This window comes from Myodes glareolus, chromosome 1 (genome assembly GCF_982192425.1).
Source record: "Myodes glareolus chromosome 1, mMyoGla1.1, whole genome shotgun sequence".
Taxonomy (NCBI): Eukaryota; Metazoa; Chordata; class Mammalia; order Rodentia; family Cricetidae; genus Myodes; species Myodes glareolus.
In genome coordinates, this window is record NC_142026.1 from 26457627 (window position 1) to 26474168 (window position 16542).

At 44.4% G+C, this 16542-nt stretch overlaps 1 protein-coding gene across 1 annotated transcript in view; it reads right to left on the reverse strand.

Moving 5' to 3' along the window:
• The window catches only part of Dner (delta/notch like EGF repeat containing), a 297016-nt gene that overhangs the window by 28127 nt on the left and 252347 nt on the right, over window positions 1-16542 (reverse strand). Inside the window, exons 9-10 of the mRNA XM_048459360.3 lie at window positions 12795-12917; window positions 1470-1583 (exon numbers count right to left, since the gene is read on the reverse strand). Of these exons, the coding sequence (XP_048315317.3) occupies window positions 1470-1583; window positions 12795-12917 (237 nt within the window). The remainder of the gene's footprint in view (window positions 1-1469; window positions 1584-12794; window positions 12918-16542) is intronic.

Genomic DNA, 16542 nt, shown 5'->3' on the forward strand with positions numbered 1-16542 from the left:
AAACAGATAAGGTTTCCCTGAGAAGGACTGGAGAGTGAACTCTGCAAAGTGCTGTAGAGTTTGGAGGTGGCCACAGTGGCCCAGAAGAAGAGAGCAAGCCTAGCAAAGCGGTCCCCAGCAGAGGATGCCTTGTGTTTCTCTACGGAAACACATGCTTCTTCTTCTTCCATGGGCATCCTTCCTTCTTCCATGGGCAGCCTTCTCCCAAACCCGTAGTGGAAGAATCCTCCACTTTGATTGACTTAACAACATTCCAAAAATATAGACCTTGTGTTCTTTTTATGGGCATGTATGTGCGTATTGTATATGTGTATGAAATATGAATGCTCACGTGTGCTCATGTATGTGGACCCCAAGGGACAACCCTGAATGTTGTCCTTGTGTTTGGTGACAGGGTCTTCCACCGACCTGGAACTTGCCAAGCGGCTAGGTAAGCTGGTCGGTGAGCTCAGGGGACTGGCCTGTCTCCCTGTCCCAGCTCTGGGGGACAAGTGTGCCGCCTCACTCCGCTTCTGTATGTGGATCCAGTGATAAAGCTCAGGTCCTCAAGTTTGCCCGCAAGCCCTTTGCTAAGCTATGGCCCCAGCCCCTGACCTTGTCTTATTCTTTAGCTTTCAAGGTTTCTAAGTTCTGCAGGGAAAAGCAAGGTTAAAATTTGGAATATTCTGGACTCTCGTGGTTTCAGACTTCCTTCGAGAATCTGATGAAAACTGAGAACCTCCCCTCGGCGCACACATCCAACATAACACGCACTTCTGCTTTCATGGATTTGCAAGCTCCCTAAGTTCAGGAGCTAGGGCTTGGACCAAAAAAAACCACACACACTAGCTTGGATCCTCCGATCTAAAAGCAACTCCCTGACAATGTTCAGGAACCACGGAGACTAGAGTGAGCCCAGCTCCTCTGTCCGCAGCTGTCATTTAATTCTCGCTACCTACTCCAGTGTGTCCCCACATTCCTACTCGACCTTACATCCTTCCTCCCCAACACCAAAACTGTTACTTTTACAACACTCAACAGTGTCTGAATGGAGTTCACACGGAAAACGTGTTTGATCCTTCCTGTACCCTTCACACTACATTAACACTGACACATTCAACTGTTCTCATAAGCTCATGGCTCATGCTCCAGAGCTAAGCTCTGGAAACGTCCAGCGATGGCAGTGCCAGCAGATCTAAGTGAGAAATGCTGGCTTCAGAAGAGCCGAGTTTAATGACAGCCTAGTTGTCTATTGTTTTAAAATAGAGCTCGTTGAAGCCACGCCCCCTGACATTTCACAATGCCCATCTCGTTGAAGCCACGCCCCCTGACATTTCACAATGCCCATCTCGTTGAAGCCACGCCCCCTGACACTTCGCAATGGCGTCTCTGCTTTGCAATCATCCATGACAGAAGATTTGGGGTTGTCTAACCTCCGCAACCATGGGGTCTATGCGGTGAGTTTGAAAATACACTCATGGACCACTCACCTGTGAACCCTGGTGCACAGATGCACGTGCCATTCAGGCCCTCGCTGTCGCAGGTACCGCCATTCAGACAGCTGATGTTAGCACAAGGGTCCTTGTACAGTTCACAGTGTGTTCCTGCAGAGAAGCAAATGAGAAAGGGTGACCCACGGAGCACTCCCCTGTCCCTGTAACCTTCCAAAGGAAGGGTCTCACCAGCATGTGACAGCATTGGAGCAGGTCCATGAGGTATATGTGTTCATGTGTGCTTGCCTCAGTGTGGCTGTGCCATGTATGTGTGTGTTTGTATGTACACGTGTATGTGTGTGCATGCATGTGCATGTCTGTCTGGATGTGTGTCCCTGTATGTGTGTATGTATTTGTGTGTGTGTGAATGCATGTCTGTGTGTGTGTGCTTGTTTGTTACATGGGTATCTGTGTGTGCATGTGTGTGTACTCCTTACTGTAGAAATATCATAAAAATGTACCTTATTAGAAAATAACCAATTTAATCCCCGCCCAAAGTAAGTATAGTGTCTTATCTACTTAGGAGCTTATCTACATTTTCTCTGCATATCTCAAAGTGTATCACATAGAAAGCCAAAAACCTGAAAGTTAAAATTTCTTAATAACCGGCCCCCACACCCATACACACATAGGCAGCAGTAAATGACCTTACTGAGTTACCAAAAAAAGAGAAAGTAAAAAAGGAAGACATGAAGTTAGGGGTAAGTATTAGGCAGACATGGGGGAATTGGGGAGAAGGGGAATATATATGATAACATTTCATTGTGTATATGTATAGAGTTCTCAAAAAATATAAAAAAAAATTGATGGCAAATGCTGAATCTCCAAAAGAAACAGGAGATGGTTAGATAGCCTGAGAAACATTTGACATTGACAAATAACAGCAAAGGTAAAAACTAGGTGTCAGATGCTTCAAGGGTTCCAACTCTACATTGAGTCAAAAGGAAGCAGGAGGGGTTTCTCCACGCATAGACTCACACTCAAGAGGAAAGCAGCCCATGCTTCAAGTCTCCGGGCACCCTGACAGCACATGTCCCAAGCCCTCTCTCGGTGCCAAATGTCTGATTTACCCCTCACTGCAACACCCAGGAGACGAAGGGGAAACTGAGGGAAGAAGCTGCCTGCTGTCACAAGGCAGCGAAGGGAAGGAACGGGGACTCAAGTCCGTGAGTGGTTCCCTAGTCAAGGTGACCACTTAAAGGAATATTTACTTCAGACCCGCGTGTGGAGTTCAGCGCCCACTGAACAAAGATGAAGTGTACAGATCTAAGGGGTCAGTGAGATGGCTCACATGGGAAAGGTGCTTGTCACCAAGCCTGGGCATCTGAGTTCAATCCCCAGGACCCACATGTAGAAGGGAAATACTGACTCCTACAAGCTGTCCTCTGACCTCCATGAGTATAGTTATGACATACGTGCCCACATACTCACACACACACACAGATAAATGCAATTAACAGCTTTAAATCCTTGAATAAAATTAGAAAACTTTGCTTGTGTAAAAGGAAAAATAGGATGTTTTTGTGTGTACATACAAATGTCTGAAGTGAGGTTGGATTACTTCCAAAATAGATTGTTTTGATTTCACAGCTACGCATTTCTGCTTCATTTACATACATACATACATACACACACACACCTTTTTTCACAATGAATATATTATTTTTTTAATTAACAAATAAAAAAACTCAGTACTATTTGGGAGGAGGGATACCTGCAGGGAAGCCAGAGTACAACACAGATGAACAGATTTCTTGCCCTTCTTCCCTTCCTCCAGCCCTCCCTCTCCCTTTTTCTGTCTCCTTCCCTCACCCCACAGCCTTTGGAGTAGAAGAAAAATTACATTCTGATCTAGGTGAGAACATAAACAGTGCAATGCTTATTCTCCCTGGCTGCTCAAGAAATAGAGGCTTGAAGCAAATCGCTGCAGTGTGAGGCAGACTTCACTTGCACGCCACATCCTTCCTCAGCTCGCATTGCACAAGTGACTGCCACACCCAGTGACTCATCCCATGGGCTCTGACATCTTGCTGGCCTTTTCCCCTCTTTTCTTTATCACTGCCTTAGGAAAGAGGCTCAAGAAAGGGGGACAGAAGAAAATAAAAGCAGAAAGCCTACATCCACAGGAGCGCCCTCCTTGAGCATTTTACAGTGACAGCCCTCGATTCCTGTTCTGCCTCACCTGCCATTTTCAAGTATTGCTCGGTGCTGTGCCTGGGATTTTTCCTAAGCGTTTTTCAGAACTCAGCTTTCTCAAATCTAACTGCCTCGTACCTGCAGGAAACAGTCACTCACAACGTGACCTAACTCTCTCTGTGTACAGAGCCTTGAAGGGGATCTCCCTGTCTCCGTAATGTGAAACTTTCTTCTACATTTGGGTGTACACAGTCTCTTCCTAAAGTTCCACTTCTAGAAACTGGGGGTGTAGCTCACCCAGGTTTTGTTTTGATCCCCATCACCACAGAAACCAGGCATGGTGGCACACACAAGGAATCCGGGACTCGAAAGTTTGAGGCAAGAGCATGAAAAGTTTAATGCTGTCTTTGACTCCATAACAAGTTCAAGACCCTGTCTCAAGGAGAGAGAGACAGACAGACAGACAGACAAACAGAGAGATATAGAGACAGAGAGCAGAGTCTTCCTCAAGGAAGAGCACACCCATTGAATATACAACACAAAATGGTCATCCCTGAAGCATACACATACATGTAACATTATATGGACTGAGCAAGTTGTGTTTATATATTTAGAAACTACGTGTATGTATACATGTGTGTTGATATAAGTTTATATACATATATACATATACATACAAACATATATAGCTATAAAAACAGTAAAAGATAAAAGAAGGCATGAATCTGAAAGAGAGCAAAGGGAATGTATGGGGGGAATTGGAGGGAGAAGAGGGAAGGGGAAATGATGCAATTATAATCTCAAAATAATTTTAAAAATCAATTAGAAGAGTGGGGGCAGGGGATTCCTCTCTGCTTCAAAATATTTATCTCAAAGATCACAAGTTTCCATTGGGCTGATCAATGGGAACCAGACAACCAACAGATCCAGTTGTAATGTGAACTAAAGCCATCACCAAAGTTCAGAGCAAAGTCCAGCAGACCTGAAAGGCTACACTGAGGCCGTGCTCTCTGAGCACCCAGCAATCGCTCGCCGGTCCAGCCAGGACAATAAAACTAACTACCCTTGCCAAATAAGGTTAAAGAGGAAATTCTAGGCCAAAATTTACGTATCATAAATATATCTACCCATCATCTATCTATCTATCTATCTATCTATCTATCTATCTATCTATCATCTATATTCTTTTTTAGTTACAGTCTCACAAAACCCAGGCTGGTTTCAAGCTCACTATGTAGCTGAGATGATCCTCCCAGTACTGGGATTTCACTGAACACCACCACAATCAGTATATGTGTTCCTGGGGATCAAACGACAGGGGCTTGTGAATGTGACATCCACAGACCAAAAGAAACTACAATCATATAGATTTACTAAAAACACCCCAAATCACAAGCATACAATTGCAATCTTTCATGCATTTGGATTTCTTTTCCTTTGGCAATAATTTTATTCACTGTTACTTTTCCTTTCTGATAGATAAGGCATTCAGTTACCCGAGCACTCATTGGGAGATTTTTGGCAGCAAGGCTGAACAAAAGCTCATCTTAGCAGAAACATGATCTCTGTGAATTGGGAAGGGCTCACATCACTAGTACACACTTGAGTCACTTGCATTTCTATAGTCTAAGTTTGGTAATCCTTCTACTAAAAATTATAATCGCATGGCCATGTAGGTCATTAGAATAGAGTAGCTATGCACTAGAAACTAAATATACAGAATAGACGGTGAGGTTACCCATGATATGCCCAGGTGCTTCTCCTGTCCAAGCCTTCCTCTTGGCTTCTAGGACCCACCTTTATGCCTTTCCTGACATTCGTCGGGACGTTCCCCAAGTACTGTCTTAGGCACCCTGACTCCTGACCAAACATATCTGCCTTCCCCTCTTTCTGGACTGGGCTTTGCCTGACAGAACTGAACTCCTTTGTCTATTCCCAAGGCAGCACCTTTTGCTATAAAACAGAACCTTGACTTTCCCCAGGCGAAGCAGGTTTCAACGTTGTGTGTTGAGAACTTGCTATGGTTTCCATTGTCGCAGAATTCCCTGTGTCAAATCCCAATGTATCCATTCCCTCCTTGATTCCCCCTCGGATCTCTGAGCACCATCGGAGCCGAGCACACATCTTAATTTGTGGAAGAAATAGCAGAAGAAATAGCAGCTACAACATCATAACCCTGTCCTCACTAAAGGATGACAGACAGCCAGTGGACTTTGGCTGACATGCAGGTGAGATTGCCAGAGGAATGGGGCATCATTCCAAGTTCCAAATTGGCCTCAAAAACATCCTATTTTGTCAGGGAAAACCAGGTCCACGCTTCAAGCTAAGTCTGAGGACTGACATACACATCACCCATTGGCAAGGGACTGGGCATGCACAATTAGGAAACATGTTTAGTCTCCAGCAAAAATAAACTTCAATTCAGTCACAATTAATAATAATTCATACTTCTCAGATTAAGGGATGGAGAATGACGTTTCTGGAAAAATTTCTTTTCCAAGAGGGCTCCTTCCTAAATCTAGTTTTAGAATGATCTAGACTATAAAGAGCAATGCGCCGATTATACATCTTTCTTGTCCCAAGTTAGTTACAATTAATATTTTAAAACTGAAAATCATTTATATTTCAATCTCCCAGAAAAGTAAGCTCAGTAAAGACAATTAGCTAAAAATATCCTTGGAGGACAATGGCTGTTTTGTTGCTGGCTTTGTTTTGTTTCTTCTGGCTTGCAATGCCAAGACTGAACCTAAACCCCAGGCTCGCTAGTAAACACTCACCCCTTGAGTGACATCCCCCACCTCAGACGTGCTCTTAGTACTTCAGCTTCGCTTTGTGATGTCATCCTGTTTTATTCGAGCTCGACTTTCTTCTTGAAGACTTCCTCAGTTTTTCGATTGTTACAGAGCTACCATCTTCTGAACCATTTCACTTAGCATCTCAGCCCTAGCCTTATTGTCCCTTGTGCATCCCAATCTCAGTCTGTTCCCCTAGGGAAGCGATGGGCAGAGCTAGAAAAACTCAGACTTAATTCATGTCTGCATGGATCACAGTGCAGAAACACACAAAATCCCTAGAGTTCTCTGTTCGCTCTATAAATAGCATGGAACAAAAGATGCAGCTTTACCCAAAAATAAATGAGTAAATAAATATCATTCCTTCAACAGGAAAGGTATGATGTGACCACACCTTTAACAGAGTGATATAATTTCTGGGACATTACCCATTCCAAAAACAACCAGGAAATATAAAGAATTAAATGGACTGTGATAAACGATATTATCATGAATGTCTTTATTCATTGTATTTCTTAATTATTATTATTATTATTACTAATATTATTATTATTTTGTTTGATTTTTGAGACAGGGTTTCTCTGTAGCTTTGGAACCTGCCCTGGAACTAACTCTTGTAGACCAGGCTGGCCTAGAACTCACAAAGGTCCACCTGACTCTGCCTCTTGAGTGCTGGGATTAAAGGCGTGCACCACCACCGTCCGGCTCTCACTGTATTTTTTAATAGCAGAATAAATTTAATGATTAACCAATACTTGTTTAGGAGTTTTGGTCACAAAAAAATAGAATACCAATTCTATTTTTAAAACATTTAAAATAGTTTAAATATTTTAAATAGCTTATCCATTTAAAAATACACATAGTTTTATAATACACAAAAACAATAAATGACCTTCGCCACCAAGAATCCCAAACAAGCATTGGTTAATCATTAAATTTATTCTGCTATAGAGAGATAAAAAACGGATCCAACACAAGGCTATACCTTGCTTTTTTTTTTTTTTTTTTTGACACGCTGAGGCTATGAACACTAAACAGAAATCATTTTAGATCCATCATTCACTAGCTCTAAAACTGTGAAGAAAGAAGAATCAACATGTTTGTGGCTGAAAGGAGGCTGATTGAGCCCATTGGTCTAGCACTGGCTAACAATGTCCATGCCCCACAGTAGAAACTTACATTTTCTTTTTCTACCTTTATGCATTTTATTTTTTATAATTTCATACGTGAATACACTGCATTTACATCATTTGCAACCCTTTCCTCACCCCCCCCCATTCCTCTTGATATGGGTGACAGGCAGCACAGGAGAGACCTACATGTTCTAAGTGGCTTTCTTTGTTCTATTAACGTGATTAACAACAGGTTCTTTGGGCTGTTTGTGTTGGGGCCTGCTGTAGTATTGACTGAACCCCGGAGCTGACACACGCGAAGGGAACACTAGGAACTCTGGTTCTCAAACAATTCAGATTATATTCTGGCAAGCAAACATGGGGCCAAAGTGCCAGAGAGCCGCAAACCTTGGGCAGCCTACAACAGGGTTGGAGCTCCTGTAAGGAGACTCAGAGAGGCCAGGGCGTGCGGCTCCGAAGGTGAAGTCTAAAGTAGGATTGTGAGGTGTTTGCTCCAGCAACAGAAAAGGTAATTTCTGCACTCACTGCTCTTAGGGAGGAGGAGGTCTATAGCAGGCGTGTGTGACTCCTTCGCCTCATAGAGACCTGGCTAAAATTATATAGAACTTTACTTTGGTTATCTAAATCCCCTTCCCCATGAGCCCCTGTGATCCGCCCGCATGTAATTCCCTCCCCCTGAATATGAATGTCTATTCTAGAGCATCTTGGAAAGTCCAGAGATTTTTAAAGACACATTTAAAGTTCCTAATCAGCTTACTTGGCAAGCTCATCCTGCGTGAGCCTGACTGGGGAGGCCATTCAGGGGATCCAGGCCATTGCTGACACGGAGAATTTGAAGCAACAGGGATGAAGCGGACTGTCATGAATTCTACAGCCCAAAGGAAGAATGTGATTTCTGTCCAGCCCTGAGGGTCTTCATGAGCTTATCCTTCTGGAGTCCAGCCTTAGCTTGGAGTGCAGGCTGTTTCATACACAGTGACCTGAGGGACCCGGGGCATGGCACCATTTAAGCCCTTCCTGGGCCGACAGAACTAACAGTTATTCAAAGCCCTGTTCCAAGTCACTGGTGTATCGTAAGCCTCTGTGTGGCAGCAGCTAGCTAATGTAGCAGTTGTGCCTATTCTGAGAGACTGTCTTCGCCATTAAATTAGCGCAGTCACATCCATCTGGGTCACTCTCTGCATTTAAATCAGTCCTTCCCACAACCCTCCTGTTCTTCCTCTTCTACTATCTCAGTGTCTCCTGAGGACACTTCTCACAAACACAGTCCCAGAGAGGGTACAGGATATCACGGTCTCTGAATTATTAAAATGTATGGAGATTTTTTTGATTTTATATGTGTGTGCACATCTCGGGATGGCAAGTGCATGTATGTGTGTGTGTGTGTGTGTGTGTGCGTGCAGACCAAGAGACAGCCTTAGGCATCTGCCTCAGAAGAGCCATCCATCTCATTTGAGATACGGTCTCTCAGTAGCCTAGGAATTCATCAAATAGGCTAGACTGGCTCACAGGTGAGCTCCAGCCATCACCCTGCCACTGTTTCCCCAGGACAAGGATTAGGGAAGTGCACCACTGTGGAGGGCCGGACCACATTCTCCATTGCTTCTAGGAACAAAGGTAGAGATTGACCTCGGTGACCCCAAGGTGTGGCGGTACACGCCTTTAGTCCTGATGCCTGGGCGGCAGAGGCAGATTGACCTCTGTGACCTCAAGGCGTGGTAGTATACGCCTTTGGTCCCAATGCCTGGGAGGCAGAGACAAGCAGATCTCTGTGAGTTCAAGGTGATGTAGCACACGCCTTTAATCCCAGCGCACGTGCTTGGTAACTCTCTACCGCTGCGTCCCTGCCTACTCCCGAGGCATCATCTGGGATAATGGGCAGTGAACCAATCAAAGAGTGACACGTCCAAAGCAGGGTCTGTTTCCTATATAAGGGATGGGTTCCATCTTATCTGGGTCTCCGCCATGTTGGCTGATGCCCGCTCTCCCAAGGGGCATTAAAGCTTTACTGCAGAAGTATCCTATGTGTACCGCGTGGTTCTTGCTGGCGAGACGGAAGCGCGGGACACACCACCATGCCTGCTGTTTGTATGTGGACGCTGGAAATTGAACTCAGGTCCTTGCGTTTGCAAAGCAAGCCCTTCACCAACTGAACTACCTTTGCAGATGGTCCTCTAACCCCCAGTCCTATACCCGGCCAAATATGGCTGCCAGCTGCCGTTCTCCCAGTCCTTGTTTATGATGCAACCTGAACAGCCCATTCCCATAGAATGTTCTGTTTAGCCTAGGCGTTAGAACTTCTATCCAGAAATCACAACGTGCACATTGTGTTCACTGGGCACTCTGAATTAATCCCCTCGCAATCCAGGTTTCCTCCTCTCCCTGAGGTCCTGGACAGTGACTTGGTGCTAGCCTTGTTTTGGTCTTTCCCTTCTCCTTCTGGAGCATCTGTCCTTAGAGCCCTTGGATCTTTTCTCCAAAGTATGCATCTTTTTCCCAATGACCTCCATTTCCTCATACTTTAATATCTTTCAGGAAATAGTTCTGCCTTTGTGCTCTCCAGATTCAGATTCAATTTTGAGCAAGACATATTGCTTTTATACTTCCCCTCTTGAGTCTTTAGAGTCTCAGTATTTCTTCTTCTTTGGGTAGTTGGTCTGAGGAGACATCAAGTCAGAGAGGGGGACGCTGGACTGGCAGCCAGCTGAGCCCTATCTTCTGAGGTCTAGAGTAGAGAGGCCTCTCAGTCTGGATTTCTCAGGGTCCTCTGATGTGAGCAAGAGAAAACCATTCTCTTCCAGCCACACAAGAAAGGATTCGGATCTCCAGACTATGCAGCTCCCTTAAAGAGCAGCCGGGGTCTATGAAATGAGGAAACAACTCTGCCTCCTGAGGTCAAGGGTGGTGTGTTCACAACACATCCTTCAATTCCATGAACTCAGGGGTCCTCTGCATGCCTCAGTCACCAGTTCCCTAAGTTCTCAGCTCTCTCTGGAATCGAACCTTCTGTTCGGACTAGAAGTTAAACTTCCCAGCTCCTCTAGCACTCCGCGAGAACCTCATCTTCACACGACCTTATACCTCAGGATCAAGGTCATTGAATACGGGCTTCAGCTACTTTCTTTCTAGAGTCTTCACTTTCTTACACTAGGAGATGCATTGACTTATATGATAAAGGGAACGTTCAATACTGCAGATGGACAAACAGCAAGGTAATTGGGGGAACTTCTCAGACAGACGGAAGCTCCTAACTCGGAGCACACAGGGAAGTGCTGAACTCACGCAGAATGAGCACGGCCAGCTGACATTGTACAGAGTAACGTTCTAGCAATTGCCATTTCAGATACAATGCAGGGAGGAGTTCGCAAAGGCGCACCTGAGAATGTGCCGGAAATGCAAAGTCTTGGCCCCCACTTTAAGCTTAGAATTAAAAGCTGGAAAGTTGAGGTGTCGCGCTCTACAAGAGAGCTGCTGGCAGAAGCTGACGTGAGCTCAAGTTAGAGAGCCATGGCTCACAGCAGAGGAAGAGAAGGACGAGAGGGCATATTTGAAGACTTTATACATAATCGTTTTCTTTTATCCTGTAGAGGAGAGCCAGGCGTGTGTTTGCAATGAGGAGTTTCACACGGGGCTTCTGAAGAAATGCTGTGACTTTAGAGCAGCAACATAGACAGCAACACCCAGAATGTGTGGAACCCGCATGGAAAAAGCTAACATTGCAGCCCTTGAATTTTCAGAGCCATTGATAGGCTTTTAAATGCAACCACATTTTTCTTGCTTAGTAAGGCCCGTGTGAGCTACAGGTCTAAGAGAGAAGAGCATACATATTCCAGATCTATCTACTTAATCATCTTGCTAATTATAAAGACGAGATCTGCTCCCCAAACTAAAGAATATTAGTAGTTTTAGTTGTTTGAAGCCTATTGCCCATACGAGCCCTATTACTGAAGGATCTGGAAATTTCTGTATCATTGGCCAAAATCCATTTGAGGGCTTTGTCCTGGCTCAGCAGACCTGTGGCAGGATTGAGATGGGCTAACTAAGCCACTAGCATCATTGTCCTTTTGTTCTCCTTTCCAGAATCAAATGGATTCCCTCTTCCTCCCAAGCTCAGATAGACCCCAAGCTGAAAAGCCATAAAGATAAGCCAACATGGCTGCCCTTGTGGTGTTGAGGAAGTGGATGCTTCTCCATTGTCACCGGTATCCCATTCCAAATGAAACAGCAGATGTGCTGGACACAAAGACTTGGCCCAACTTTAACTGCATTCAGAGCCCTTGCTGAGTCCTTCGGTGAGTGTCAGTCCTTGAAGCTTTCCAGAAAGATCACCAAGTAGAGGAGGGGCCATGAAAGAGAAGCGGGAAGAGGCAGGCAAATGGAGGCACTCAAGCAAGCAGTAAGAGGAGGTGAAAGGTTAAGGGAAATGGATATAAATAGGACCACAAAATTATTTCAAAAATTTAAGCCAGCCCTGGTGTTCTGGCTTAGGGAACTGTGAGACAGCTAGCGAGCAGCATTCATGGTGTAGCTGTTAGGAGCTGTGGCTCTCAAACTTGACCATCTGGGCTTAGATGAACCCACATCATCCACACACCATGGCTTGAAGCCAAGGTGAAGGCAGGGAGAAGGGCTTTAGGAACCAAACCACACTGGTTAACTCATAACAGATAACATTACCATCTGCCTTGTGGGGCTGCCAATAGGATTCAATGAGTTGATGCATTTGCATGCTTAGAAGGTGTTCCACGCTCTGTAACTACCCCGTCAATGTTGGCTGTTCTTCCAGGGTGACATTAACAGGCATCCAATCAGATGAACTAACATTTGCCTCCCAATTGACTTGTTTAATACGAACTCACATCTTAGCCAAAACATGTGGCTTCCCCATTCCCCACCAAGGGCATACTGTTTTTACCCAACAAGCCATAGTGAACACCACACTTTTTTCTTGTTCCCAGCCATGACCTTTGACCTGTCCCTGCCTGCAGACCTTAACAACCCTTTCAGGGTCTACATTTATATGAGTTAAACAGACTGAAATTCATATGAAAAAGAAAAAGGCAGGAACCGGGTTTCTCAGCTTATCAGAAGGAAGTCTGAGGCTTACAAATGGGACTCCCGGGACCCCTCCACCATCCTAGCCAGAGTATTTGGCTTTGATTATAAACAAACCCATGCCCCAATCAGGGGCTTACCTACTAAGTTGAGAGCTCCATGTGGCGTGGTCATTTAGCGCCAAGAAGTCATGAGAAATGGCTCACCTTTGTATTCTGCCAGGCACACACACTCATAGCCATTGACAAGGTCCCTGCAGGTGGCAGCATTCAGGCAAGGGGCAGACAGGCACTCGTTGTATTCTTCCTCACAGTAGAGCCCATGGTAACCTGGGGGACAGAGAAAAAAGGATGTTGTCAGATGCACCCCATCAGATCCTACGTTCTGTCCATCTACAAAGAAGGTAACCGGGTCTTCAGTAGAAGCTATGGGGCCAGGCAGGAGGGGCTTAAGGGGCCGGGTTCCTTGGGGTAAATGGAAATGTGACTATTGAGAAGTATAGTTCTTCACGTATTTTCTGTGGCCCCCAAGGAAAGAAGAAATGATCCACTTAGCCCCACTTACTGGCCTCCCCCTTATGATCCCAAGGCTTTGGGCACTGGAAAAGTCAGCCACCAAATGTGTCAACTCTGGCCACGAGGGACATCTGAGAGCAGCAGTATGTCCTGCACATGACAGCAAGCAGCTCCTTTCAAGGACAACGTCCACACTACTTCTCCTTGTTAGTAAGAAAAGTGCACTTATCTGAAGAAACTGTCATTAGAGACGGACAGTCTCTTTCCCTCTAATCCAAACAGAAAGTGAACTCAAAAGGACCTACCCGAAGTTCCTGTTGAGATGGGAGATTGTTTTGCCACTGTATGTTTGTTTGTTTAAAAACACAAATCTATATGTTATACGATTAAAAAATATACTTAATTTTTAATTACTGGAGAAAAAATAAGAATGAAGAAAAGAAACCCAACCATTTTTATAAAGCCAGCTTTTATGCTCCTATTTTGCAAAACAGGTGTTTACTCTGCAAGACAAGAAGACACTATTCTCTGAAATGAGGCATTATACTGTTTCCAACTTTCAAAAACACATGTTATTGCCAATTTGCCGTGAAAACAGGCCATTTTTGTCTGGCCCTGACCAAACAATGAGAACCATGTTAGGGCTTTCAAAATTCCCTCTGCCTATGTTTGTTCTGAATTCAGATAAGCCAAAAAAAATAAACCTTTGCCCAAGTGGGAATTGGAGTTGCTGGCTGTCTCTACCCAATACCCCAGCCTTTCTGACACACAGAAGGCCCTCAGACTCAGAGAGTTCCATTAGAGCAGGCTAGTGTGTTCGAGGACGCTTCTTGTGCCTATCACAAAAGTAGGTTAAGCTCATATTTGCATTATTAACAGAGCACTTTGCAGCTGTGTTACCATCGCAGAGTTATTTTTGAACCACTTCCCAAATTTAGGTCTTGATAATGGACCCCTTGAGGTAACCTTGACCTTCCTAAGACAAATACACCAGGGGTTTTTTGACTCTTCTTCTACCTTCTCCTACACCTTGGAATCCTAGGAAAGCATCTCCTTGGAGTCTTTATCAGGTTATCTCAGCCAATTAGATAAGAGGGTAACAACTCACAGTGACTTTGTCCCCTAGAGGACATTTGACATTTTGTTATCGTGATGGGCGTGGGTGCTGTTCCTGGCATCAGCTGAGGAGAACTGGCTCAGCATCTAACAGTACACAGGCACGAAAGTCTTGAGTCAAAGTCTTCAGCAAGCAATAGACTACAAGCAGAATCCGACCCAGGCTGTTTGGCACATCCATCCATCTATGGATTGTCTGTACCTGTTTCCACCATAACACAGAAACCCAACAACTTGCCAACAGTAAATAGTTACTATCAACTCTTCATAGATAGGTCATCACTGTGACCTATGCTTTTTGATGTCGTATTCCAGACATCATTGCCAAGAACTATGAAGGATTTCCTAGCTGTTTTCTTCCAATAGTGTTATTGTTTAAAATCTTATGCTAAGTCATTTATTTTTTTAAAAAAATAATATGATTTTTGTGTGTGGTACAAAGCACTAGTAATGGTGAGCAGGTATACGAAGGGATCATCAACATCACTAATGATCAAGAAGGTAAAAGTTAAAACTACGTTGAGAAACCACATCACACCTGTTAGGGTGCCCATCAGTGAAAGAAAAACAGCAGAGAGTTATGAGAGTTGTTGAAAACAGGAAGAAACTGGGACCCATCTTAGTTTCCTTTCCTGTTGCTGGGATAAAATACCAAACCAAAACAACTTAAGAGAGAAAGGGTTCATTTGGCTCCTGATTCAAGGACAGAGTTTATCATGGCAGAGAAATCATGGAGGTAGGGGCTCAAAACTAGTAACACCCAGTCAAGAGCAAAAAGCAATGAATGTGTGTGCGGGCTAGTGCTCAGCTTCCTTTCTCCATTCTTACACAACCCAGGAGCCTAGGGAATGGTGCCACCCACAGTAGGCAGGTCTTCACACTTTAATTAAAGTGGTCAAGACCCCCATTGGCTAGCCTAACTTAGACAACTTAGGCGATCTTTGACTGAGACTTTCTAGATGACCTTAGATTGTGTTAAGTTGACTGTTAACCTTTGACCATTAGTTAGCCTTAACCATCACAGAACTCTGCTGCAGTGTTGGTGGGAACATAAGGTGGTACAGATGCAAGGAAAAGAATTTTCAGGTTCTTCAAGGGTTGAAAATAAAAAATGTTATATAATTAGGCAATCCCATTTCTATGTGTTTATCCATTAGAATTAAAAGCAGAATCTCAGGGAAATAGTAGCACCCCTCCATCCAGTGCAGCATTATTCGTAATACCCAAAAAGGTGACAAAAACCTAACGAAAATGTGCTGTGTCCACACAACAGAATGCTATTTGGGATATAAGAGGAAGAAAATCTTATCAGCAGCTACAATATGGACCACCTGGACATCATGCTAGGTATGACAGAAGGACAAAAACTGTGCAATCCTACAGCTAGAGGTCAAACTCACAGAAGCGAAGCATAGAAAAATGGTTTCCAGGAGTGTAAGGAGGGGAAGTTGGGAGCTGCTGGCCAATGTCTAGTGTAGTTTCAGTGATATAGCATGAGTAGACAATAAGAATGTGCCATGTATCAGTAGGCTAATGGCAAGCGCTTCTGCAATGTACCTTTATAGTCTTGCTAAGAAGGGAGACCACTCTGCTTCTTATCACAATAAATATGTTATATCTCATGAACTAGGGGCTGGGGAGATGGCTCAGCCATGGAAATTGTTTGCCTTGCAAACACAAGAACCTGAGTTTACTCTCCAGAACTCACATTTAAAAAGCCAGGCATGGTGACACACATTTGTAAACCCAGTACTAGGGAGGTAGAAACAGATGGATCCTTGCAGCTTGCTGGCCAGCCAGCATAGCCTACTTGGCACATTCCAGGCCAGCGAGAGGCCCTGTGTGCTCACTAGCTTTATGTTGACTTGACACAAGCTATACGCATCTGAGGGGGGAACCTCGATTGAGAAAATGTCTCTGTAAGATCAGACTGTATGCTCTCGGGTCTTGGTTAAAAAGAAAAAAAAAAGGAGAAGAAGAAATGATCATCATACAAAAAGGGCAGCAGCCATGTGTAGCCAATTTACCACATGATTGTGTCCGGTGTGTGCCCAAGGACAAGGCCATTAAGAAGTTAATCGTTCAGAACATTGTAGAAGATGCTATTGTCAGGGACAAAGCCAAAGCAGGTGTCTTTGATTCTTATGTGTTCCCAAGCTCTACATCAAGCTGCGTTACTGTGTGAGCCATGCCATTTACAAATGGCATGGTAGTAAGAAATCGATCTCCTGAAGTCTGGAAGGACCAACCCCTCCACCATGATATAGACCTGCTAGTTCTGCACGACAGCTTCCACCAAAGCCCAAATAAAGAGGTGGCTTCA